At 41.2% G+C, this 27,592-nt stretch overlaps 1 protein-coding gene across 1 annotated transcript; it reads left to right on the forward strand.

Annotated features, from left to right (window-relative positions):
• Positions 1-27,592, forward strand: LOC112152474 (paired box protein Pax-6). Its single transcript, XM_024282079.2, has 11 exons — positions 1-356; positions 2,988-3,041; positions 10,208-10,338; positions 12,137-12,352; positions 13,246-13,408; positions 18,703-18,855; positions 18,933-19,015; positions 20,141-20,291; positions 21,783-21,892; positions 22,471-22,612; positions 23,696-27,592. The coding sequence occupies exons 1-11, from the start codon at positions 344-346 to the stop codon at positions 23,779-23,781; spliced, it is 1,302 nt and encodes a 433-aa protein (XP_024137847.1). The 5' UTR covers positions 1-343; the 3' UTR covers positions 23,782-27,592.

A 27,592-nucleotide genomic window follows, 5' to 3' on the forward strand; every position in this document is an offset into this window, starting at 1 on the left:
CAGGAAGACTCTTCAAAAGACTAAAACAAAAAACAATTCTGAGCTTTCGGAAGATTTCATTGCAGTAAACCACGTGCGCGCACACATCCTCGTGCACTTCTCTTTTGATAATCTGGGCTCCAGCGCCTCCGCGCCCTTCCCTCCCATCCCGGCTCCCAGAGCTGCCTCTCCGCCCTCCCACTTGTTCTCCCCCTCCATCCCTCCCTCCCTCCCTCCCTCCTCAGAGGAGCAGCTCCGTCTCTCTGCACTTGTCTCCTCAGTCAAGGAGAAACTAATTGGAGGGAAGAATACGCGGAAGAAGCGGCTGGAAAACTGAAGAAACGCAAAGTTTACGCGCTTCATCATGCCCCAGAAAGGTAAGCCTCTCCTCTCCCTCCTCTCTCACTCCATCAATGCGACGAAGCGCGCGCGCTGAAAGTTTCCGTTTGTTCCCCATCTGAGAAAGAACAAAAGAAAGAATTGGTCTGTTGCAAATATTTGCTAATTCAGAAAATTCTTTGAGCTTTTCTCCAACTTTTTATTTTTTGTGGCCGACAAAAAAGTTTCTCCTTCAAAAGTTCTCCCTCAGTTCTCCCTTTCGGGATCAATAACGGACGTTTTCTTATCCAAAAGTTACATTTAAGGTGGATTTAAGGTGGATTGCAGCAGCAGCTCCCCTCTGAGCCACTGAGCCCGAACCCGGCAGGTTCGGTTCGGCCGGTTCGGCCTCTGTGACTCTCGCGCAGAGTAGTAAAGAATCAGTAGTTTTGGAACCGTCCTGATGCGTTCAGGAACCCCGAACCTGCGCGCGGATGGAGTTTGGAAATGTGAAATGCGGGGCTTTGAGTTCATGAAGCTCATCTAACTGGACCTGAATAAACCACAGAAGCTGAAGGGAAACGGAGTTTACGGCAACAAACGAGGAAACTTTGCTGCGGTATGACGCACTTTTTGCGCGTATTTTTTTAATTAAAGGCTAAAATATTTAATATAGAAATGAAGCTTTAGTTCTTTATTTATTTATTTATTTATTTTACAAAATACACATTCGATCTCTGCGTTATTTTAAGACGAAAACAGAAGAAAACTAATAAAAAGAAAAAATAGAAAACCTTTTTTCCCGTTTTATGAAAAACAAAAAAGTGCCAAAATAAAAGAAGTGATGGTTGCTCTTTTTCCAGAAAACTGCCTCTGCAGGTCGGCATTCAGCAGGACCTTATATGATTCTCATGACCAGCACCGCAAAGCTGCGGGATCCGCAGGCCCCGCGCGCGCCTCATCCTCATTCTGCGTAAAGTTGCGGGACAAAAATGCGTAAACTTTGAGCCTCGCTGAAAAACACGCACGGAGGCGCAGATTTCTCTTTGTGGCGATTAAAGTTTCAGAGGCACTTTGGGAACCTGGGAAATTTCCTCGGTTCGGTTGAGAGCAACGACCAGTCACAGGCCCGCCGGCTTCCCTTGACCAGCGCGCCGGAGCTCAGAGGAGGCTGCGCTTTTATATAAAAAGCCGTATGTTATTCGCAGCACAAAAACTGATGGACATACATGTTGGCCTCACATAATAAACTAACCTTAACTCTTCATCCGGGTCCATGCGGCCAAGGACAAAGTTCCGCGCTGGCACACAATTTAGAAAATTAGGTCACTTTAAAATAGTGTTCAGTCCGTATTGGTTCAGCATCAGAAATTTGTCACTTTGACTTTTTTTGTTTTTGTTTTTAGTTCTTCTTGTTTTGATGGACGTCGTGGACGCGCTCTTGCTCCGCTGCTCCGCGCCTCTCGTGCGCTCTGTTCGCTCCGCGCTCTGACTCGTCCGCCGGTTCCTCTCAGCTCTTTTCAGGCTCTTGTTCGGGATAAACCGGGCTCCCCGCGGCGGTTTTGTGTCGCAGGCTTTTTAACGAGCCGCAACTAACAAGGCGACGGCGCACAAAGCCTGCAGGGCATTAAGTAGGCCGGGTCGGGCCGGGCCGGGCCGGGCCTTTGTGCTCCTTCAAGACGGCCTGCTCCTGAAGCCGCTGCTCTGTCAGGAGGCCCAGAACGCACGCACCTTCACGCAATTCCAGCAGACACGTTCCCCCACCGTCTGTATGCGGGCAAGACGGCAGGTGGAGTCAGGCTGAACACCTGAGAGAATTTTCCTTGGGTCGTTCAAGCAGGAAAGTCGCTCCATGCGCGCGCAGGTCTCCTCTGACTTTCAGCTCAGCCGACAACTATTTTCACAAATTCACTGAACGAATTAATTATACACTACTACAACGCTCTTATTTTTATTAAATAAATATTAGGTTATTTTTAATAAGCATCGCATTGATTTTCATCAGGTTATTTAAATAAACTCGTAAACTTTCACCCATATGTCACAAACAAAGTCTTTCTTTTTCCACATGAATGTGTTCTACATTTAGCATCAGGCACTCTGAACAGGAACTTCAGAATGGCTCCCTCGTTTATTCACTTCATGCTTTCTGCAGTCTGGATCTCAGCGTTAAACTTCAATGTTTTCCATCAGGCGATTAAAAAAGAGTTCTGATTGTGCAGTCTCCAAACAGAACATATTCAGAGGAAAAAAAAAACATCCCATAATGTGGTTCAGGCAATAGCCTGAAGATGCTCATCTTCTATCATTTATATTTCAAGATAAAAAGATACATTATTACAAAACATGAGAGTTTATGTCAGTAAAACATCCAGATTTATCTTGAAGTGAATTTTCCAAATCTGTCTCAATGAGGAAGAGGATGAAGACAAACAGCAGCAGTGAAATGAACACAATAACACACTTTAAACACAAGACATGAAGAAAGTTACATGTTCAGATTCTGCAGCTCCTGGAAAACAGAGAAGAATCGCTTTATGACTGAGTAAGGAGGAAAGAGTTCTCTACATATTCAGTTAGTGACATCTATACCCTGAAACCTTTCAGTGAGCGAGCATCACCTCACCCACAGGTGTGTCCATGAGTGTGTTTTTGTGCAGGACTCTGACCAACCGTTTGTGTGTCTGCAGACTACAGGAGTCCAGCCAGCTGGGAGACCGGGGTGGCCTCCATGATGCAGAACAGTGAGTTCTTCAAACTGCTCTTGATTCAAAGTCTGAGATTTCTTTTGTTCATAAAAAATCAAAACGAAAATTAGTTCAAGCTGAACTGCAGTTCCCTGCTCAGCTGAAGGTGCAGGTTCATCAGAGGGATGAGCGTTTGGCATGTTAAGACCTGGGTAACAGCAGGTTTCTGGGGTGAAAATGACACGAGGACGTCAGTGTGTGAGCTGGAAGTGAAGATGTCTAGATCCCAGAGGAGATCTGATCCTCTTTGTTTCTTCTTTTGAGAATATCTGTCTGCTCAGCATCTTTAGGTCACTGAGTCTCCCATGAAGTTGACAAAAAGACAAATACACCTCAGAGTGATTTTAAAAAGATAATGAGTTCATTTTCTCCTCTTCTTTCTTGTTTCCATCACTGAGTTTGGAAACTTCCGCCTTACAGTCCGGAAAGTCCAACTGAAAGAGATGAACCAAAACGAGCCGTTCTGACTCTGATCTAGAGCTTGAATGTTAGGTTGCAGTGCGGGCGACACCCCCAACAAGCTCAGATTAAATTTATTCTAATCACCTACACTTCCATTTAATCAGTTCTAATTCTGCAGAGAAACGAGGCTCGGAAGGTTAACAGCAATATTCATTTACTGAGGTCATTACTCAATGAATTAATACAGCAGGGGGAAGGGTTTGAAACAACACAAATAACTGAAGACAAAAATCACACAAAAGTGATGGAAAAGTAAACTTGAAATGAATGAAAGTGACAAACATCAGCAGAGATATTAAAGCGTTGGTGATGATCAAAGATGGGGAGAAAGTGATTTTCTAATAAATAAATAACAGAAACAGACAAAGATGCATCTTTTGTAAGAAGGGAGGATTCAGACAGATGATACTGATGAGGAGGAGGATGAAGGGCCTCCATAACCTCTCTTTGATACTCCCCCCACAAGTCATCAGCTGATCTGATCTGACCCGGTTCTGAGGTGTCCTGGACCCAAACTCTGCAGTCCCAAACACAAACTCAAGGAGCCTTTATCTTTCCGGTAAACTCTCTGAAGACCAAACGGTTTTTGGATCCATACTGTCAAGCCTCCTGCGCATGCGCGTCATGCGTAAACCTGTTCCCCATCCGAACCCACTGACGGGTCCCGCCGTCTCGCTCCGCGGAGTTCACGACAACAACAGGCTGCAGTCGGAGTGAGAGTTAATTGAAGTCAGGTGCGGAGAGAATGAGCTGATTTCCAGGGAAAGCTGCGGAGCGGCTCCCACAGGCCCACCTGCTCGGCGCGCGCGCGTCACAGGGATGGAGCCAAATTGACTCCATATGTCTGCACATTAATTGTGTGTCAGCAGAGGAGAGCCCGGCGCGCTCCTCTGGGGGATGACACTGTGATTAACATTTCTGCAGTGGCGGCGTCGCGCTCGCCGCGCGCGCTCGTGACGAGAGGCAGGATACATCTACTGTCACGCTCTGCGCACGGGCCACAACTGTCCCTGTAATTGAATTAGGCTGCAGCTCCTGGGCGGGGGGAGCGGTGCTGTCGGGGGGTGGGCCTCCTCTGATCAGCTTCTCCAGATGTGAGGGGAGGGGCCAGCAGTCCAGCCTGTGATTCCTCCATCAAGTCTGATTCCTGTTCAGCCAAATCCCCTAAAACCCATCAGAAGGTAAATGAAGAGTCAATTGTAAAATTAAAGACAGCACGTTTTTAAAAACAAGAATTGGATTTAACTGAATCTTTTTATTTTGTTGCCATAACCTCTAACATGATGCTAAAATTCCCCTTCAGTAGATAACATTTTAAGTCTAAAGTCCCCATAAAAGCGTCTCAGGTCTCAAACCAAGTCCACAGTCCTGCAGTCTCGTATTCCACATTGTTTTTTCTCTTGAAAAAACTTTATGAAGAGTCTGGGTTCAATAAAATGCCGTTATTGCCGTTTTAATGAGCCGTCTGGCATGTTTTTACAGAAGTAAAAAACAGGATTTACATTTATATTTTTTTAAAATTAAAATACATAATTTAACACTAATAATAATAATCTTTATTTATATAGCACCTTTAAAGATAAAAACCACAAAGTGCTGCACAGTAAAACACAGAATAAAACAGTAAAACACAGACTATTAAAATAGAGTTGAGAAAAAGTAATTGTAAAAAGAAGTTTTTTTTTTTTTTTTTGCTGCTTTTTGAAAAAAACAAACAAACACTGCGTCTACAGATCTGGGGCTGAGAGGAAGGGAGTTCCAGAGCGATGGAGCTACTGCTGCAAAAGCTCCGTCACTTAAAGTCTTTAATTTTGATAAAATTCTCAGAGGTCAGGATTCACACTTTGGTTTCCACTCTTCCCTGAAGGTGAAACTGAGACCAAAAGCGACATTTCTGAAAGCTGATTTGAGTTGTGGCAGCAGCTGCTGTCACACATTTCTGCCGTCCATGCTCTGAGTCTGCATGTGAAGTGAGGAAAACAGCCGACTCGGCAGGATATGAGCTGCAGTCGCGGCTGAGGAGATGACCTAATGGAGCATGAAGTGGACACTGTCCCATCTCATTATGTAAGGTCCGTGCATGCGTGTTGACTCGCTGCATGATTTATTAATGTCCTGTTGAGAGGTTTATAAATCTGCAATTCACTCCCCCCACATACAGCCATTAGCAGACAATAGACAATTGAAGGAGAGCAAATCTGTGCTTAAGCGGCGCCGCGTTGCAGCTCCGTCAGCACTCGGAGCAGTTCAGGCTTCAGATCCTCAGGAGGCCGCTCTGCTCCTGCAACGATGAGAGCGCTGCAGATCCTCCTCTGAGTCTGCTTTTCAGCAAAGACCGTCCTTAAAATGTTTTCAGCTACTTCTATCAAAATGTTTAACACAGATCTAAATACCTTCTAAAAGGGACTTTTCTGTCAATCACTTTTTTTGGGTGAAGAATTTATCTACTTTCAGAACCGGATTAATCCATTTTGGGGTCTTAGGGTTGCTGGAGCCTATCCCAGCTACTGATTGGCAAAGACAGGATACAACGTGGACAGGTCGCCAGTCTGTTGCAGGGCGATAACCACACACACACACATTCACACCTGGTGATCAAATAACTCTCTAGGCAGGCATTGCAGATTTACAGAAGCTAAATGCTAGCATAATGCTAATTATTTTTAGCTTTGATAGCTTTCTTACATTGAATAGTTATGAATAAATAAACCGGGCGTTCGTACCATATTCAAGTCTTTAGTGGTCACTTATGTTACAAATCTGCAAAACCTCAGAACTCATTTATTTGACAGGGACATTGCACATTAAAAAGCATCGCTGCCAATGCACCAGAGTTGGGTCGAGAGCTATTTTTCATCTGCTGTCCCTGGACTGATAAAAATTGTCTCCCTATAAAAACATAAAATTAGAAACAAAATGTAATACAAGAATAAAGAGAAAGAAAAACAGTAAAAATACACAACATTTTTAAAAAGTGAAATAATGTATGATAATTTCCCAAAATATCTAATTTTCTTTGTTACTAAAACTTAATTTGGCCATGAGAGGGTTAAACCCATGAATCCTGTTTTTGGACTGTAGGAGGAAGCTAAAGATCCTAAAGAAAACCCACACATGCACAAGGAGAACATGCAAAATTAACGTAGGAAGAACCCCGCTGAACCCTCTCGCTGTGAAGAATTTAGGATCAAATATTTAAGTTTTCAAGTTATTTTTTTAACCCTCAACTCTGCTTTAAACGAGGGACCTCTACATTTTTCAAATATAATATTTCTTGTATTTCTCCAAACAGGCAGATTTTACTATTACTTTGACATCTTAGAAGCTTCTTGGTTGAAATCACTTTTTTGCTTCTGCATCTTTTTACGGTTTGCTTTGTATCTTCAGATAATTTTGCTTCTAAATCTTGTGAATTATTACAGTTTTTATGTTTCCTTTAACTGTTTCATCTGTTAGTAGGAGTATAGGGAAAAATTGATTCAGTGATATTTTATAATATTTCTTTTGGTGATACTTGTAAAATGATGGCAAGACGATATTTAATTAAATATTCATCTTCTTCCGCTAGTTGTCAGCTCGGCACACTTTGAGAGGTCTGAACAACAAGACCAGCTCGTGTTAAATATTCAGTCTCAGTGGTTCAGTCAGCCTCACAGTTTTTGTTTTTATGACTTTTTTTTCTAGTCATACTCTTAAAAAAAGTGAGTGGTATCGTGAGATGTGTATCACAATACGTATCGTTTAGCCAACCCCTAGCTGTTAGCATTCACACATACGTTTCCACTGAATAGTTGTTTTTTTCTAGATTGTCTTCTAAAATCTTTAAACACATATTCTTAGAAGCAGCAGCAGATGTTTGCCCCTCGTCTCTGTTTATCTTCATTTTAAGGAGAGTCAGTTGGAAACAAACAGAAACTTTTGTGGATTTCCGTCCATTTTCCTAACCCGCTGTCTCCCTTTTGGGGTTTTATGGACATCTGGAAACAAGCTAATTCTCAAGCTACAAGGTGACAAAGCTGTTCTTGTGGTTGACATGATTTTTTATGAAGGTAGCTCCAGCAGAGCATCTACAGCAGACAGAAGAATGCATCATCCTGATGAATGCTTCATGCTGAGCAGAACCAGGATGGAGAGCAGCAGGACTGCCACATTAAGTTGATTGGATACAAGTGTCATGGATTTTAAGCTTTTACATCTGGATGCATTAACCTGACGGCTGGATTCAAGCTGCAGTCGTCGGGTCGGCTGATGCGTGTTCATCACCTCCACTGTGTACACTTTAGCATGTCATGTGATCAAGCAGCAGAATCTCAAAACATAAGGAGAAAAGAATTGTTTACTGAGCTAAACTTCATGTTAGCAATTTGATTTTGGTGATGAATCTGTTGAGTTTTAGATCTTCTGTTTAGTTTCAATTGGATGTCTTGCTGAGCCTTTGCTCTGATAGGTTGTTGGAGATCCCTGCTCAAACCCCGCTTTGAAAAACGCGTAGGTGACCTCCAGTGGAGGGTTGTACATGGGATTGGAGCCACGAACAGATATCTGGTGCACTTTAATCCTGGCACGGGGGATGGGTGTCCATTTTGTTACTGAAACTGTGGAACATCTTTTTCTGCTTTTGGGTGTCTGACGGGACTTTTCTCCCCCTTTTAGTTCGTTCTTTCATCTGCTTGGGGAACAGTTTTTATCAGTTTTCATTAGTAAAAGTAAAGAGTTTTGCTGAACTTTCCTTTGAGGGAGGCTAAGTTTGTGGTGTGGATGACAACAAAAAATCCGATTCGAGGAGTTGGGTCCAAAGATGTCCTGCTTAGATTAAGAGACTTTTAGTGGCTAGGTTGAGGGTGGAGTTTAGTTTTTGTCAATTTATTGACTGTAAGAAATGATTTCTGTTAGCAAAGACTCTTTAGTGCTGAACTTTTGAATTTGTTTCTTTAACTCGTTTTTTGTTGTAATGTGAATATTTGCGTTGCGTAGGCTAATGATGATTGGTCATTAAAGCTGTATTTAAACTCAAACTCTTTCTCTCTTTTCTCTTTCTTTCTCTGAACAGATGGGTTTCTGTCAAACATCACCACATTCTATTTTCAGTTTTTCTCAAACAAGAACATTTTTTTTGTAAATCAAATCAAACCAAACAACAAATGAGACTTAGACCCAATATGAATTCTCTTCTCCCTTTCCCGTCATTTAGCCCTCCAAACGCAGAGTTACGAAAAAATAGCGTCTCATATTTTGGACGTCACTTTCGTCAATGACGTCATCAATTATCACCGGTCTGCTAGTGTTAATGCGGTTTTACGATCGCTTGAACATACATTGCAACAGCAGCTTTATAACTTTAAAAAGGTCATACTACAACAAAAGTCATTACTTACCTTTAAATGTAAACGTCTCTGCTTTAGAGCGCGCCCACCGGAAGAAAAGCGCTTCTCAGTGTGATGCGGTTCACCCTCGCAACGGAGAGTGAAATTTTAAAAATACATGTTCCAGACACGACTTGCACTTAAACTGCCCCTTCAAATGGAGTGGAAGGGAGAAGAGAAGAATTCGCACTGGGCCTTAGACTTGGTTATATTTACAGAGTTTGCAACATGACTAATTATACTGAATTGTCAACCATAGTGTAGCAGCTCCATGTCTGATACTTTAGAAAAACGTTTTCTGCTGCAAGCAAACTGGGAATTTAAAAGTGATGACACAGACGAGTTACTGTAAACTTGAAAGTGATTATTGAGCGTATTATCTATTGTTTTATTTGGATTTGTGGTGGCTGAATTATCATGACAGCCATGTCGAAGCTTCTTAATTTCAGCAACATTTGAGAATCTACGAGTCACGTCTAAACCATAAATCACCAATCTGTCAGGAAGTGGTAGTGGAAGATCCAAACGCAGGAGACCAGGCTGGGTGACTGGAACTAAAAACATCTAACATGGAGAGACAAAACTGGTGATAAAACAGAACAAAGCAGATGAGCTGAGAAACTTAAATAGACTGAGGTAATTAACTGAAATGAATCATGACAAACCTGACACTAATGTGACTGAAGGACAATTAAAAACAGAACATGACCAAACAAAACTAAATAAAAGTCTACAATCCTCACAAATCAAGAAATCTTTGTATCAATAGCAACATGACATCCATGTATTAAGTAAGCATTTAGCAGTCAACAAAAATATGCATATCCCCAGCTCACCCGCTACAAGTGGCGTTCAATCCTCTGAGTGAATCAGCGCCGTCTAGTCAAGAGACTCAGCCACCACAGTGTAAATAATCAACCTGTCAAATAACAGCTTACACATACCACATACATTTGGATTTTCTGCTTTCAATCTACGAACATTTTCAGTTTCCGTTTACCTGATGAAGGTGAACATTTTCTATACTTCAGGTTTGTTATATATTTGTTTATAAAGTCAGATCTGATGGCGGTTGCAGTGGCGGAGCTCCTCCCCCTCAGGATAACCTGTGCTGCTGCTGGTGTTTGGTGGAGGGCTTTGTGGTCAGTCATGGTGTGTCCTGAAGGGCCAGCAGCTACAGCTGACAATGAAACCACTGCTGTTGTTCACTGATAGAGACACTCATCACTCATCGTGAAGCAAGCATCACTCTGGAATTAGAAAGAAAATCTTTTTTTTTTTTCTAAAAATGTAAAAAAACACTATGGTGTCTGAACTTTTTGGTTTGTGTGCACACAGGTCACAGCGGGGTCAACCAGCTCGGGGGAGTATTTGTGAACGGGAGACCTCTGCCCGACTCCACCAGGCAGAAGATCGTGGAGCTGGCCCACAGCGGCGCTCGGCCGTGTGACATATCCAGAATCCTTCAGGTACTTTGGGTGTGTATTGGTGTCTGTGTGCCACATGGTCTGAAGAGGTCTGCCAGCTGCCATCACAAATGTACACCTGTAAGCCTGCTTACACCAGGAGGCCGCCATCAGAGGCCTTGTGATAGACGATGAAGAAGAATCTTTTTGTTTTACCTACAGCAAACACAGACAGACTGATAGATCTGTAGATCCAGCAGGAATATGAGCCTTTTAGGGTCAGATCAGGATGCAGAAAAGGCTCAGACTGTGGACATGAGGCTTTTCTCTGATCAAGAAAAAACAAGAAAAACACTCAACATAGAATCCTAAAAGAACAGTTTTAAGCTTAAGAAGTCAGGTCTGATTTTGACAAACTCTTAGACAAAAGGGGGAGGGATTCACCTTTAGGTGAAAGAATAGACTACAAACAAAATGCAGGGAGAAATTTCCTCTTTCCTCCTCAAACGAGCTGAAATTAATGAAAAGGGAGATATTATTAGAATAAAGCATGACTTCTTTGAACGTTACACGAATAAACGTAAATGTTAGAATCTGAAAGGTGATGGGCTTTGATCAGGTGCAGAACCCTCTGGTGTAGAAAGCTCAGAGTCTGAACACTGAAGGTGTGGATGGTAAACTTGTTTATCGGTTTTCCACCTTCCTCGAAGGCCAAAGTGTTTTACCTTCACAGACCCGTTCACACACTATTGGCGGCTCTGTTGTCAAACAATGGCGGCAACTTATAATTATCAGATTTTCTGGAATGATTTATATACAAATGGTAGCTTAAAACAAAAAAAAAACACACAACTCTGACATTTACTTGGTTAATTCCATTGAATTTGGTTGTATCAAAAAAGACAAAAGCATTCAGTTTATTTTTAACAATTTTGTAATTTTAGGGACATTTAATATTAATAAAGATAATTTTCTGAAAGAGTAGCCACATTTTTTGTAATTAAAAAGTGACCTCATGTTTTTTTATTTTTTATAAATCCATGGAAAAATACACAATAAGAAGGCTATACAATTCTAGAATTGTTTATTGACTTATCTAGATTATGCTTTAGTTACTTTTAATTTATTTTTCTGGACTTTTTTCTAGTTTTTTATTTGTAAGATGATATAGTGCCTTATGAATCGGGTTTCAATGCTTCAAATGAAAAAAAGAGTGTAATTCTGAATTTGTAGATTATATATATATATATATATATATATATAACTATGAGAGATAAAAGGGGGTTCAGTGTTTTACCCTAGGCCATCTGGTTGGTCAATGCAGGAATCAAATCTGCTATCTTCCAATCAGAGGTCAACCGCCCTACCCCTGCACCACAGTGGAACAGAGGATGTATTCTGAGGCAGAACAGGGTGGAGAATGAGGTGGAATATTGTTGTTAAGTATGGACCACGAACGTCTTTGTTTTCCTCGTCTGAGCTGGTATCTGGCCCAAAACTGTACGGCTGAATTGCTCCAATATTGCTCGCCGTTTTTGTTGCATCTGTCTGGTTAGGTTGTGAGGGGCTGTAAACTAGAGAGACTGTAAACAAAGGGATGATGGGAAATTAGCTCAGGCTTACTCTGTACCAACAGTCCTGACAACAATTTAGAGGAAAATTTCAAATGAATTACTGCTGCCCTGCAGAAACTATGTCCTAGGAAACGACACAGGCTGTTGTTATTTAGGCTAAACAGCATAATCATGTTTAAAAGCCCACTGGGAACGCCATAAAATTAGATCAAAAGATGATTGGAGTGGGAAACCTGGTTCTGAACTGGTGCTTCATGAATGAACTGAAATGACTCGTGTGTCTCTAGGTGTCCAATGGCTGTGTGAGTAAGATCCTGGGCCGATACTACGAGACCGGATCCATCCGTCCCCGGGCCATCGGAGGGAGTAAACCCAGGGTGGCCACCCCGGAGGTGGTCACAAAGATTGCCCAGTACAAGAGAGAGTGCCCGTCCATCTTTGCCTGGGAGATCAGAGACCGGCTGCTGGCGGAGGGCGTCTGCTCCAACGACAACATCCCCAGCGTAAGAGATTCAAGACTCAAAGATTCAAATGCTTTATTGTAACTGTCAGTACCTGTTAAATTGTAGGTGGTCCACCAGCAGCAATGCTCAGTGCAATAAGTCATAGAGGGAAATTGAAAATAAGATAGAATAAATAAATTAAAATAAAATAACGCATAGTTACAGTAACAACAATAAGAAACTGTACAGAGCCTTCTGTTTTTAAGAGGATGACAGCTCAAAGTACAGGAACCGCCAACCAGACTCTCAGTTAAACAAATATAAAAACCACCTTTAATTTGATTTAAAAAAAACAATGAGTGTGATAAGTGCTTTAATTCTGCTTGGATTATATTAAGGACAATGAGATTCCCCAAATCAGACAAAAATTAAGGATGTTTCTGAAATGTTTCCCAGCAGAGGCTTTTAATTTAAATGTATTTTTAAATATATTTCCTAATTTGAAGTCAAATAAACTTGATATAAGAGATCATACAATAACAGGTGAGGTCTACCTGAGAATGAAGGATTTATTTTAAAATAAAATATTTTTATGAAATATTTTTATGTTAAACAAGAATATTTTTACAATAAGCTGAGTGACTCTTTCCCTTGTCCATCAATTGAGTCTTCATCTTTCTGCTCATCTTCTGTCAGTCTATCACATAATTGTAGAAAAGGATGGAGTCGTGGAACATTGAGGCTTCCATAATAGTAGATGTTTGTTTGTTGGAGGGGGCTGGTGGAGATGTTCTGCTCTGATGGCTCTAGGAACAGTTTGAGATGGAAAATGAAAGAAAAACCAGACTAGAACAGTCTGCCTTCTGTCATGCTTTGACCCGTTTGGATCAACATTCTACTAGTTTTTTGAGACTGTGGCGAGAACTCATCACCCTGTTCCTCTTCCCCTCCAGGTCTCCTCGATAAACCGAGTCCTCAGGAATTTAGCCAGTGACAAGCAGCAAATGGGCTCGTTGGGAACAGAAGGGATGTTTGACAAACTCAAGATGCTCAACGTGCATACCAGTTGGGGGGGGCGCTCCAGCTGGTATGCCGGGACCACGCTCTCCTCCACAGGTAAGATGTTCCCTCTGACTGCCGTCACCCACAGTCCACCGTGGCGGTCTGCTCCTTGGAGCTCGTTTCGGTCTGCTGTGCTTCAGTTAGCTGTCAGTGTTCAGGTGTCCTTCTGGGGGAGGGACATCTCTGTGAGTACAGATGTTGACTCAAGCCTCTTGGGGTGGCGCTGGCTCCAGCTACATGTAAAGCTATACAAACAGGAACAGAAAAGATGCTGAGGATCAGAAATCTCAGTCTTTTCCTGGTGAAAGACGTTTTAGAAGTTCATCAGAAATTTGCCTCCGACTTGTGGGTGTCTCTGTTGAAGCGGAAGTTGGCTCTGCCAATTTCCCATCAGCCCTTTGTTTACACTCATTGACTGTATATACGATTGGACAGTGTGACCCCCTCCCCCCTTGTGTTCCAAACAGGAAGTACCAGCTGGCTCCAAGAAGCCAAACCCCCTTCTATAAACTTCTACAGAGAAATAAACAGCTATTACTCAGACATCACATCTGTCAGAATAACCATTCTTGTTCTGATACATTTTTAAGATAAGATAAGATAAGATGAGATAAGATAAGTTAAGATAAGATAAGATAGTCCTTTATTCGTCCCACGGTGGGGAAATTCCATTGTTACGGCAGGATTACAGATAGAAAAGGTCAGGCAATAAAAAAATTAGAAAAATTAAACAATTTTCATATTTACCAAGAAAACAAAGTTATAGTGCGGAAACAAAAGAAAATAAAGAGGAAGAAATTGCACAGTGGGTATAAGTACTGTGACAGAAACTGCACAGAGTATTTTTAAATTGACATTGGAGTAAAGTGTAAAATAAAGAGACAAAAATAAAGTGACTAACATCTTCTTGCTAATCCATTTTTTAAAGATATTTTTCCTTTATCACAAGATATTCAAGTTATGAACTGACGAATCAGATAGCTCAGTAAAAACACGTGGTGCCGGCTGGCCCCGCCTCAATCGTTTGATTGACAGATTCTTCCAGGCTGCTTTCAGTGGAAGGGGTGTGGACTTCAAACAATCCCACTCATGATTGGCTACAGTAGTTGCCATAGAAACGTTGACTTAGACTGACTACTGGTTACAAATGGCCGTGCCCGTATCAAAAATGGTGACTGTATTGGCGTAATTTAGTTGGAGCCGAAGGTGAGGCCTTACCTAAGGTTGACGTCCATTTTTATTTACAGTCACTCTCTCCTCATAGCTTATAGCACCTCACAAGCTCAAGCTGACATTAGCGTGGCAGAAAAAAGCGAGGAATGTTGGAGTTATCCAGTAGTACAGTTTTGAGTCAGATACCAGCTCAGATGAGGAAAATGAAGACGTTCATGGATCTATTTGTCCACAAGTGGATATATTAGAATTGGAGCGTCAGACTTCAGCCTGCTTATGTCACAAACCAGAGCTCCTGATCAACACGATTTGAAAAGAGAAATACTCAGAAATGCAGTTTTAATCTCGGATTTTTTTTACATATGTATTCTGTCAAGAAAAAAAATGCTACAAGAGAATGTTAAAAACAAAATTCTCATCAGAGTGGATTTTCTTCCAGACTCTGTGACCTTAGCCTTAAGCTAACATCTTGAATTTGTCGTTACCTGAAGAGGTGATGCTGGAGTAGCCAGCAGCGGTCCCGACCTCAGCAGCTACAATGATCCTGATCTTGCCCTTATGGCCTTATGGACTTATGTGCGGAGAGTTATTGGTTTTACTGAACATATCTGGTGCTCAATCCATCGTACTGAAAAGGTCTTGAGCGGTCTTCCTGTGAACTGGAGGAACCTGCTGAAAAACAGTTCTTAAACCGAGTCAGGCCAGATTGTATTTTTGGCCTTTCCGGTTTCATAGATTAAATCAGGCGTATCCATGACGTCTGTGGAAACCTCAGGAACTTGTGAAAAAGCACAAAATGGATTTTAAATTTGCTTAGTACATTAACTTCAAATATCTGCTGGACATAGATCCAAAAAACCCACCAACCTTTTTTCCTGTTTCTTTCCTTTTGACTGGTTAAGAAGTTGATTTTTATTTGACAATTAAAAGACATATTTTAAAGAAGTATAAAAGGGGACAGCTGAGGGGGTGCCTGGCATTGATTCCTCGCTGTCAGCAGGTGTGAAGCTATCTGATAGGCCAGTTTAAAAGAAGAGGGCGTGGCCATAGGCTGCTCCTGCAGCCGCTCACAGCTGTAGGAAGCAGATGTAATAGCTGCTGTAAAGAGAGTAAATGTATCAGAATGATTGTTCATGGGCACTGCCAAAGATGCATGAAAGTCTGGATTTTAAGTACTGGAGCCCAGCTCTGTGGTTGAGTTTGTTATTCGAGGTGGCAGTCTGAGGGCCACATTTGCAGCGAGCAAAAGTCTCATATGCCGCTCCTCCTCCATCGCTCTGGGATTACAACGGTGAAACAAAGCGGCGCTGCAGCACGGCGGCGCCGGCTGCGACGTGTGTGTGCGTGTCTGTGTCAGCAGGGAGGGGGCGTCTGCTCTCATTCGCCTCTCTTTCTGCCTGACTGACTGTGACACTGAGCAATGGCTTCATTCTGTTTTGCAGCCTCTGTCTGTTGGGGATAATGAATAATTAGGCTAGCACCACAAAAAACATGAGCACCGCTGGGAGCTGGAGTCAAGCTCCGTCTGCTCACAGCACAAGCTGGAGATCTCCACTCCGAAGTCACTTTGAAGACAAACCTGATCCCTTTATTTACCTTTATTTTATTGTACATATGTGTTTTTGCTCAATGAGTCAAAGTGTTGGAGGTTCTCCCACTCTCTGGTGATACATTACAAGGAAGATCTGATCTATTTTAATCTGGGCTTCAATTTCAATTGATTTTTATCAATTTTACCATGAAAAATAAATAAAACCCCTCACAGGGGTTTTTGATTTCAGCTCATGGCATTTTCAAACTCTCTAAATAACTGTCACTTTGAACGGTGGCCCTGAAGTGAAAATCCCACCAACAAATCATTCAACGCAAAAACATTTTAAAGATTACAACGACAAATAAAGAAGCAAAAAAAAGAAAAACATTGAGAGGCAACTTCACGTTTTAGAAATCAAAACAAAAGTCCAAAAAATGAAGATACATAAAAATGAAGCTTTTCAGAGAACTAAAGTAAATTCTAGTAATCAAAATGAAATGTTAACAATGATACAAAAATAAACTTGAAAGGTAGATAGTATGGGACATCACTGATTGGATAATAACATTTTTTCCCGTCATTGCAACTTCATATAAGGCAACAATTATGTGATTGTAAAATTGAAACGTTTTGTTTTTACATGTTTTGGTTTAATTTCTTTGGAATTTTTTTTGTTTCTGGATTCTTTTTTTTCTAAAATGTAATGTTTTTTTTCTATTAGTTGTTTTTCATTTTTAAATATCATCATGATCTTTGATATTTTTGCTTTGAGTTATTTATTGGAGTGATTTGGGCTTCAGGGCCACCGTACTTGTGGCCCTTTAAAAATGATAACTTTACCTTTGGATTACTTAGATTTCTTTTTGTTTCCTTATCTTTCTATCTTGCTATCTTGTTAATAATTATGTTTCTTTTTTGAACAAGCATTTGCATAGAAATGTCTTTGTCCACCTGTAGCCTAAACAAATCAAAACATTTCACTGAGGATCTGGAGGACGGTTAGACTCAGTCAGTGACATGTAGGACTTGGTAAGAGCGAGCCCCAGGCTTCTGCTGTTACAGCTGCTCTGTACCATTTTACTCTAATCACAAGGAGATTTTTACACTGATAAGTTGCAGATTTTTCAGTTTGTATTTTTTGTTCAATTTCCATATTAATCCACTAAATCTTCATTTTTCGGTGATCTGTCAGCAGTGCGTGTGTGCAGATGAAAGAGCTCGGAGTGTCTGGTAAAGTTGGATAAACTAACCTGTTCATAAGCTCTAAACTTAAATGAACTTTTCAGAATTTTCTAAGTAGTAAAGATAATGACAACAATTTCAACTTTCAAAAATGAACATGCAAGATATTTTTAATTGTCCTTCAAAAAATGTTTGTATTAATTTCCAACTACTTTCATTTTGTTGTAATTATGACAACCAAACAAAAAATGTTGCACCAAATAGTAAAATAATTAACTTTTAGTATTTAGCATGTGTTGTTGGGACTGAATTTTTTGCCAAACTTTTATTTTTTTTATTTATTTTTTTTACATTTGCGGTGACGTTCTTTCATGCATCAATGATTAAAAAAATACTTTTAAAAACGTTCACTGAAGTTCATATTTACTATGCTAATTTTTAAAAAATCATTTATTTATTGGATTATTCCTGCACATGGTGAAAACAAATAAAAAATATAATAATTAACGTTTCTTTCTTGGAAGAAATTATTAGTTTGCATTTTTTTCAGTTCAGCCAAAATTCTCATTTTCATTTATAATCAAGAGTGGACATAAACAAAACCGAAACAAAAAAAATAAATACAAATAATTTGATCGTTAAAAAAAATGAAAAAAATATCTTGATATCTTGTACTTCATTCACTTGAATTTCATGAAGAGAGCATTAGATTAACACATTCAGAACACAACATAAATCCACATATCTTCATGGCAGGAAAGGAGCCGTGAATAAGAATAAAATACTTACCGGTATTTAATTTCTTAAAAAGAAAACCAAAAGAAGCAATCCTAGATGGCTTTTCTGTCCCCACACACTAACTGCACATTACATATTTCTCAAGTTTTTTATTTACAAATATTCTGTTTGTACAACTTTTCATAATTTCCTGTTGAGCATTCCAAACTTTAACATCAACAAAAGAAAAACATGTCTCTGTAAAGCAGTGTGAGCAACATGAAGCTTAAATTCATATTTCCTTCTATGATTTTCTTCTTCTGAGGTGAAAATAAATATATTTTGCAGATTCTCTGGCATCTCTATTTTGAACTTTAAGCATCCCTAATGAATGAATTCCATGATGGGTCTAAAATGAGGCCTTTTCACGTGCCTTCCAACTTAAGCTGAGTCCACTTCAGAGCTGTTCTCCTCTGATGCTCAGTTGCTGTGAAAGTTCTCTGATTTCTGTCCTCAGATGAAGGACTCATTTCTCTTTCAGATGAACTCTGGTGTGGTTCACTTCAGTGTGGACTAAAGGGAACTAACAGGAGAAAATGACACATTTTAGAGAGCATCACACAGCAGATTATCTTCACTGCTGTTTGGGGTTGAGGATCCTCGTTCTTTTGCACCAAACAAGTGAAAGATGACAGGAAGTCATCATCAACAATTGTGTGTTTGTCTTCCTGTGATGCTGCAGAGTGTCCGCAGGCAGAAGGAAGAGAGAACAGCATCTCAGTGAATTCCAACACAGAAGACTCCGAGGAGACGCAGATGAGGCTTCAGCTGAAGAGGAAGCTGCAGAGGAACAGAACCTCGTTCACTCAGGACCAAATAGAAGCGCTCGAGAAAGGTGAGACGCGTGGTGTGTGAGGCAGACATGGGTCTGAACACACAAAGTTCTTAAATGTTTTCATTTTTCTCTTCCAGAGTTTGAAAGGACTCACTACCCAGATGTGTTCGCTCGTGAGCGTCTCGCTAACAAAATAGACCTTCCTGAAGCCAGGATACAGGTAAGCTGGGCATCCCATCATTTCATTAACAGTGTCACAGCAGAAGGACATGAGGAGGATTTGTAAGAAGCAATAATGGAAGATTTTGTGTTAGAATCATGCTCCAACGTTTAGGCTCAAATCTGTGCTGAGAGAATAGACTCACCGTTATTTATTCAAGCGTATTCTTGATTTGTGCATAACTTTGGAACCTTTTGATTTGTAACTCATACAATAAATTTTAAGTACAAAAATGATAAAATACAAAAATATATAGTTCACACATGCACAACTTCAAATTACAACAGCTTGAAAATAACAACATACATAAATCTTTAAAAATTACCCCCAAATCGCTTGTTACACAGACACCAAACCACATTTACGCACAATCAGATGTGACACTCTTCACGTCTCCAAGATTCCTGCGTAAATGATGTGTTTAAAGGCTGCTGGAATACTGGGTTATCAGAGTTTTCTTATCAGCCGATTGGATTGTGAATATTATCTGGTGACATCACTGCCCCGCTTGACCTGTGGGTGTTTAGAGGAGTCTGAAGCAATTAGTTTTAAAAAAAAACATTTTCATTTTTGAATGGCAAGGTGCTTTAAAAAAATCATATTTAGACTTTTTTGTATTAATTATCAGATTTATCTGTTAAAGAAAGTGGGAAAAATGTTAAGTTTCAACAGAACACAATTTAAGTTCAAAGTGGCTGAAGAGAAAATTCTGATGACTCAGCATTCTAGCAGCATTTAAACGCATCACCTACAGACACATGTTTTTCTTTCTCTGAGACGTTAAAAGAGTTTCACGTCAGATTTGTGTGTACCAAAGAATTTGTGCGTAATTTTTAAACATTTGTGTACATATTTAGTTTCAACTTGTTGTAATTTTAAGTTGTGCATGTGTAAATTGTATTTTTTTTTAATTTCGGAATTTATGTACTTATGCACAAAATGTATTGATATGAGTAACAAATATTTTTTTTAACCATTTACAAAGTTACGCACAAATCAAGAATTACACACACAGACCGGAGTGAGTCTATTTTCTCTCCATATAAATCACATGCAGGCAAACTTCGATGGAATTCCCTCCGAGTGTCGTCGATAAAACTGAGATGCTTTCACGTCCACCTGCAGGTTTGGTTTTCCAACAGACGAGCAAAGTGGAGAAGAGAGGAGAAGTTGCGAAATCAACGCCGGCAGATATCCAGCTCCGGCAGCCACATTCCCATCAGCAGCAGCTTCAGCTCCTCCGCCTACCAGCCTCTCCCCCAACCTGCCGCACCAGGTACCGGCGAGACGCCACGCCTTCTTCACCACCACAAACTGCAGAGCTCTTCTTTCAGGCAGCAAGAACAGGGATGCAAAGATCTCCATCAGCAATGAGAACATGTTCTTCCTTTAACCACTGAAGGTTTTTAAGGATAAACCATCCGACTGCTGTCGTCACAGACCACATTTCCACAGAGTTGAGATTCCCACCCCTCCTGAGAAAAAAACACGCTTATGTCTCTGAACCGCAATAGTTATACAGGACAGCAAAGGTATACTGGGGAATTTTACTTTATTTTGATAAAGAAAGCGTTGTTTCCGGGTCACTCCCCGGCTTCGTACCAGCAGCCTCCTTGTGGTCTGTTGTTCTCTGGTCCATTCATCCCTTTATTCCCGCCGCAGCAGGGGGGTGGAAAGACCCAGCGGAGGCTTCTGGACCCACAAGCAGAGCGCTGTTAGTCAGCGTGGCTCAGAATGACCATGTTTAATCACACCTGCTTTTCCGCTGCAGAAACACAAAGGCGCCTCCTTATTTAAAGGCAAAACTTTCATCCTCTAGAAAAAAGGGGCGGAGCCTCAGCTGTCCACTCGGCAGAAGCTCAGGAAGCAGCCGACAGTGGAAGACGTTAATGTAGAGACCATGACGAAGGAGAAAAAATGTATTCACTGAATGTTGTTTTTCTAAAGATACATTTTCATTAACTTTAAAACATCATTTTTGTATTTTTTGTATTACTTTTGCTACAGTTAAAGCATTCATTCTCTAACAATGGAATTTGATTTCAGTAGCTTAGAACATTTTATGGTGTTTGATGAGACATCAAGGCTGTTCACGTTTGTGGATCAATGCTGAAAGTTTTTATATCAGTTTTATTTTAATCAGGGCTGGGTATTGCCATTAATTTCCAGAATCAATTTGATTCTTTCGATCCGCTCAATTCAACTCTGAGTTTACACGGTTTAAACATTTAGATACATTTATTTTAGAAATACATTAATAATCTATCTATGTGCTATAAAGATATTCATATTGATGGGATACAGTTGATGTACTGCAAAATTTAGTAGTGAAATTTTAATGAGATTATTAACACCATATAGCGTTACAAACAGAGAAGCTTGTTCTGCTTCTCCTGGAGGGCGTTTCAGTTCGGCCACTAGGTGGCGATTGCGCTACAGCATTACACCTTATTCCAGAAGAAGAAGAAAGTATGAGCAAAAAATGTTTTAGAATTCAAAGGGTTATTAAAAAAAAATATTTTGGAAAATGTATGTCTATGAGTTTATAAAGATGTTCATTTAGTCAGCAATGTATGATTAGATCGACCCACTGTTAGCATTAGCCATCCTTTGGGAAATCCCATTATATGCTAGCATCAAGCTAGCAGATTTTAACATTATTGATCTATGACGCTTATAGATTAATCAGTGTTATCATCCCAGCCCTAATTTTAATAGTGTGAAGCTGGAGTTCCTGCTAAGACATTGCCTTGTCCTCCCTCTGCAGTGTCGTTTTCTTCGGGCTCCATGTTGGGAAGGTCAGATCCCGCTCTGTCCAACAGCTACAGCCTCCCAACCATGCCCAGCTTCAGCATGGCCGCCAGCCTGCCCATGCAGGTAAGACCCAGTAGTGTGTTAGACGAGCACAGACAACAGAAAAACAATATTACCATGTCATTTGAATGACAAATAAATAATTGAATAACTTGGCCCGTGTTAATAAATGTTCTTAAAAAAATACAATACATCTCACCAGGTATGTTACCCATTTAAATTAACTTACTTGGCAACATTTCCCTGAAATGAAATTCTTTTTTTTTTTTACAACAAAAGCATTTATATAGCAGCAAATTTAAAATATCTCTGAATTAGCAGAACTTTTCTCTGTGGATGGGCATTTGTCTGCTTATCAAGAGTAGAAAATTACTTAAGTTTGGGATTAAATTGATGTTAGGATATATTTTCCAAAAATAAGATCCTCCCTATGACCCAAAGTCATCTTTTGCCCATCTGAGCATTTGTGCACCTGACTTTTTGGATTGTGGGATGCAGTTTACTGCACAGATGTTTGTCAAAAGACACAATGTTTTAACAAAGGTCAGAAATCCACAGGTTGAAGTTTTGTCATGAAGACTCCTGTTTTTGTTGGACTAAAGTTTCCTTTTTTAATGGGTCAAATGATTGTTTGCTTCCAGGCGTCCAGTCAGACGTCTTATTCCTGCATGCTGCCCACCAGCCCCACTGTCAACGCTCGAAGCTACGACACGTACACCCCCCCACATATGCAGCCTCACCTCAGCAGCCAGTCTATGACTTCCTCTGCCACGTCGTCGACAGGTGGGTGGTCATGTGACGGAGTCACCCCATGGTGGATCGTGTTTAATCGTTGTGTTGTGCAGGCCAAATGTTGATATACTTTATTCCACAGTTTATCACAACAGCAAGACAGTAGAAATGTATGAGAGTGGTTTCATAGTTTCCTTTAACCTATTTGAGTGAATTTGATCATTTTAAAGACTGGGATGAAGTAGAAAATAGAGAAGAGAATCTAAGAAGGAAGAAATGAAACACAGTGGAGGAACTATTTAGACTTTAGACTTTTTTTTTTTAAATGAACTATTGCTTCATCATCTGGACAAAAACAAGCACTACGGAGTGAAGTTTCCTTTTAAAATAATGCTTGTTTAACATGTTATGACGATCACCTTTCTCCAAAAGGAGCTAGAGTGGAACGTGGTTCGTATGTGCACAAACTGCGCTCTCCTCCTGCTCAAGCCGTTACCATGACAACGCAACGCACCGCCCATTAAACAGTCCGCGTTTGTAAAAAAAAAAAAATTTAACTTAAAAATATAACAGCACTGAAGCTCTAATAAGTTATTAATATTTACATTTTTCTTAAATGACTTTTGTATGAGTGGGATAAAATGCTCCTCCAGTTGTACAAAACACAGAAGTAACCATCTGACGCAAAAATGACGCTTAAAAAAAAATAACGCGCTAAAATGTCTGTAATTAGTTAATCCCAATTAACGCAATCATTTGACAGCCCTAATAATCTGTATCACAGAACTAGACAACGGCCCAATGCTGAGCCCTGAGGAGCCCCACATGTCAGATCCACATGAACAGGTTTCTTCTGAACCTTCATACAAAAGAGAAGACCAGAAACAAAGACTGTTCCATAGAAAGTTTGATTTTAAAAATCCAAATTAAAATGGATCTCAGTGATTTTACACTGACAGGTTAATAAGAAATCTGTGAGCTGAACTGTGACATTACACCTGATAAAATGGGGACTAGTAAGTGAAGAATTCACCCTCTGACTCCTGAAAATGAACTTGAACAGCAGCTCAGTTCAGGTATTCCTGTCATGTTTCCGGGTTATGGTGACACCATGTGCTGTTCCTGCTTCACCAGGTCTGATCTCTCCTGGCGTCTCTGTGCCGGTCCAAGTTCCAGGAAGCGAAGCAGACATGTCACAGTACTGGCCCCGCCTGCAGTGATGCTGCTCCTGCAGTGGAGGTCATCAGGAGGGGCTCCGGCTCTGTGTGGGGGTGTGGTGTGAAGATCTGTCCGTCTTCATCAGCGCTGGGAGTGACCGACGCCGGACCTCAGCAGATGTGCTCAGACTGAGGAGTCCTGCTGCTGAGGAGCCTGAAGCTGCTGGAAGGATCAGATGTGGATCAGGTTCATCTGAGGCTGCATCCATGGTCTGCACCGTTGGAGAGGGGGTGTTCAGAATCCGCCTGGGGAGGAAAGGGGATCTGAGCAAGGAGCTGCCAAATGTGGAAACATTTCTGCAAAGAAGAGCTTCAGACAAAAAAACTGTTTAAGGACGTGCGGCACCCCCCAGCGCACTTGTGTACTTGTAAAAGGAAATGTGGACCGGAGTGTAAAAGGAAGGACTGACTGAAACTTGAAACATCTGCTGTGACTGTAGTTCTGCTTCCTGTCAGCAGATGCCCGACCCTTCCCTCAGACAGGATCTCATTGTCCTTGTAAGAAGTGTTTGGTATCGTGAACCATCACATGGATGCAACTTCCCAACGTGAAAGCTGGAAACGGCTGGAAACAAGTGGATTCAGTGAACAGAAGAAAAACTCATGATACAGTTTTTCCACATCTAAAAAATAAAATGAATGTTTGCAGATTTGGTTCTGACTTCGGGACATGTAAAGGTTCTGTTCTGTGATCTGAGGTGGTTTCCATGACAACAAATCCATTACTGGTCATACTTGATTGAGCAGAGAAGCTGGACTTCTGCTGGTGTTTAGGGATGAAGGCCTGAAAGCAGAAGAAGCAACTGAAGGACCTCTAAATCTGACCAAGTATTTGTCTACTTTTTAGTCTGAATGGACGCATTAACTGAATAGCAACGGTTCAAAAGTGATTTCCAAATCATCCGACATGCCAACACATTCTCATTCCCAAGTCGTCATATTGATACATCATTAAGGACCCTCCACGTCGCTTGCAGGGGGTCCTCAACTCGCCGTTTTTTGACGAGTTGGCTGTTCCAATTAAATCAGGGTTGTTTTGTCGGACACAGACCCAACAGGTACAGGTACCCCAACCCTAGCCTGGTCCGCGTCCAGTACCATGTCCGGAACCAGTACCACATCTGGAACCGATAATGATCCGCTACAGGTACCCTAACCCTTACCCGGTCCCTGTCTGGTACTGTGCCTGGAACCGTACCACATCTGGAACGAGTACCAGTATCCGCTACGGGTACCCTAACCTACCCTAGCCCAATGCACTAACCCTTACCCTGACCACGTCTGGTACTGTCAAGAACCTTACGACATCTGGAACGGTACGATCTTCATCCGCTACAGCACTCTTATCCTTGCCTGGTCCAAGTATGGTATAATCCCTGGAACCGGTACCGATACACGTCCGCTACCGGTACCCTAACCTGGTACCCTAACCCTTACCTGGTCCATGTCTGATATTGCGTCTGAAACCGTACCACATCTGGAACGAGTTCCAATCCGCATCCTCTGCCAGTACCCTAACCCTTGCCTGGTCCGCGTCTGGTACCATGTCCGGAACCAGTACTACATCTGGAACCAGTACCAATCGGCGACCGCTATCAGTCTACCGGTACCATAATCTGGTACTCTAACATTTGCCTGATCAGGGTATGGTACTGTTCCCGGAACCGGTCCTGATCCGTGCCCGCTACCTGTACCCTAATCCTTACCTGGTCTGTGTCTGGTACTGCGCCCAGCACCATACAAAATCTGGAACAAGTACCAATCCGCATCCTCTACTGGTACCCTAACCCTTGCCTGGTCCTCGTCTGGTACCATGTCTGGAACCAGTACCACATCTGGAACCGGTACCAATCAGCGACCGCTACCATAATCCGGTACTCTGACCCTTGCCTGGTCCGCATATGGTACTGTGCCCGGAAACAGTCCTGATCCGCGTCCGCTACCGGTACCCTAACTAACTGGTACTGCGCCCCAGAACCGTACCACATCTGGAACGAGTACCAGTCTTTGCTACCAGTACCCTAACCCTTGCCCGGTCTGCGTCTAGAACGGGTACCGTATCTGTATGGAACCGGCACCGATGTGTCTTGCACCAATCCGCGTTCGGTACAGGTTTACGTAAAGGTTAGGACACCACTGTGGTCCATGTCCCAGTACCAGACCGGTATTATATTGCGGTCCAGATGTTGGGGAGCCTTGACTTCATTGGAACAGTCAGCACATCAAAAAACGACGAGTTGGGGACACCCAAAACGGGAATGAGAATGTGTTGCAAAAGCAACAAAATTTCACTTGAAAGTAACCAAACATGAACTATTTAACTAAAACAAGCATTTTCTATATTTATTTGATGTATGTTTGAAAGAAAAGTCATCTTATTTCAAGTGTAAAACATTTATTTAATGAAAAAATGGACAAACATAGTTGGGAAGATTTCGTTTTGCAGTGTGAGAATTTCCTCGGTCCTTCACGCTGCTGGAGAGTGTTGACCCTGACCCCACCAGAGACGGAGGAACTGGATAAAGTCCTTATAATCAGATCTGGAAGAGAAAACCACATTTTTTTTTAAAGAAAGTGCTTGTAAAATTCAACAGAAAAGTGTGAGAAAGTGTTGATCTGTCTTTATTTTGTTGTTTAAATAACACTTATGATGTGAATGTGAGTGTGTGTAATAAAGTGAGGCCTAAACTCGAGGGGGAGGGGTTTAACTGAACGCGCAGAATCTGAGTCAAAAGAATGGAAAACTCCGCTTTTTCTCACTTCCTGTATTTTGTTTGTGATTGCCGGTCAACCTCTGTAAACGTTTACCACTTAAGGAAAGAAGCACAGCCCTCACTAAATAAATACTTTTAAAAAAAGCGAGAAATTAACGTTTCATGTACTGTAACTTTTCAACCGTTTACACGATCAACGTCATTCCAGTCGATTATGAAGGAGAAAAGCGGCTCACGCCGCTTTTCTCCTTCATAATCGACTGGAATGACGTTGATCGTCTTAACAATTAAAAAATTACTGCTGTGACCATTAAATAATAATTCTACACACCTGCGTTTGTGTAGAGTGGTGAGGAAAGGACGCTTAAACTGGGATTGATGGTCTGTGATGTTGGCAGAAGAAAAGGCGACAGAAGAAGCTGAATGATTGTCTGCAGATGAATGCAGGAGCAGCCATTCATCCCCTGACAGAAACAACAGCTCGCTGTCAATCCCTCAGCCATTGATTTCTTCACACAAACACTCATCATTTACATTCTAATTAAAGTCATCGCCGTGCTGATCATTTACATTCTAATAGAAAACATTTGCATGGTAATCAGAACCATGGAGACGTGACAGCGAACACGTGAAGACGTGAACGATAGATGAAGGAAAAGCAGATTCTGATTCTTTTTGACATTTTTATTTCAAGCAGAAGAGACGTCCGCATTGTGCAGAGACGTCCGCTGTGACGAAAACAGCTGACTGACGGAGCCAGAGGTTGTGACCACTATGATGCCTGTCAGCTGTCAGTAGATGATTATTTCATCAAAGAACAAATCGTCTCAAATCTATTCATGAATGAAGAAAGTTCTGCTCCTCCTAGAGTAGTTTCACACAGTGAAACGATGGAACAGTGGGAAGGCCGTGTTTGAAGCTAAAACTGTGTCAGAACACTTTACAACACAGAAAGGCAAAAACATGAGGCATCTTCAACCTGCAGATCCCAAAAAAATCTTCATTTTTATTAAAAAGTCAAAAACAACTAAAGGTTACAAAAGAAAGCTATGTCAGAAAAGTACGATCCTCACCCCCACATCACTCAAAAAAACAAAAAA

This window comes from Oryzias melastigma, linkage group LG6 (genome assembly GCF_002922805.2).
Source record: "Oryzias melastigma strain HK-1 linkage group LG6, ASM292280v2, whole genome shotgun sequence".
Taxonomy (NCBI): domain Eukaryota; kingdom Metazoa; phylum Chordata; class Actinopteri; order Beloniformes; family Adrianichthyidae; genus Oryzias; species Oryzias melastigma.

Coding starts and splice junctions, on each gene's coding strand:
- LOC112152474 (XM_024282079.2), top strand. Junction 20,292..21,782: donor CCCCCAACCTGCCGCACCAG/GTACCGGCGAGA, acceptor CTCCCTCTGCAG/TGTCGTTTTCTTCGGGCTCC. Junction 21,893..22,470: donor CCGCCAGCCTGCCCATGCAG/GTAAGACCCAGT, acceptor GTTTGCTTCCAG/GCGTCCAGTCAGACGTCTTA.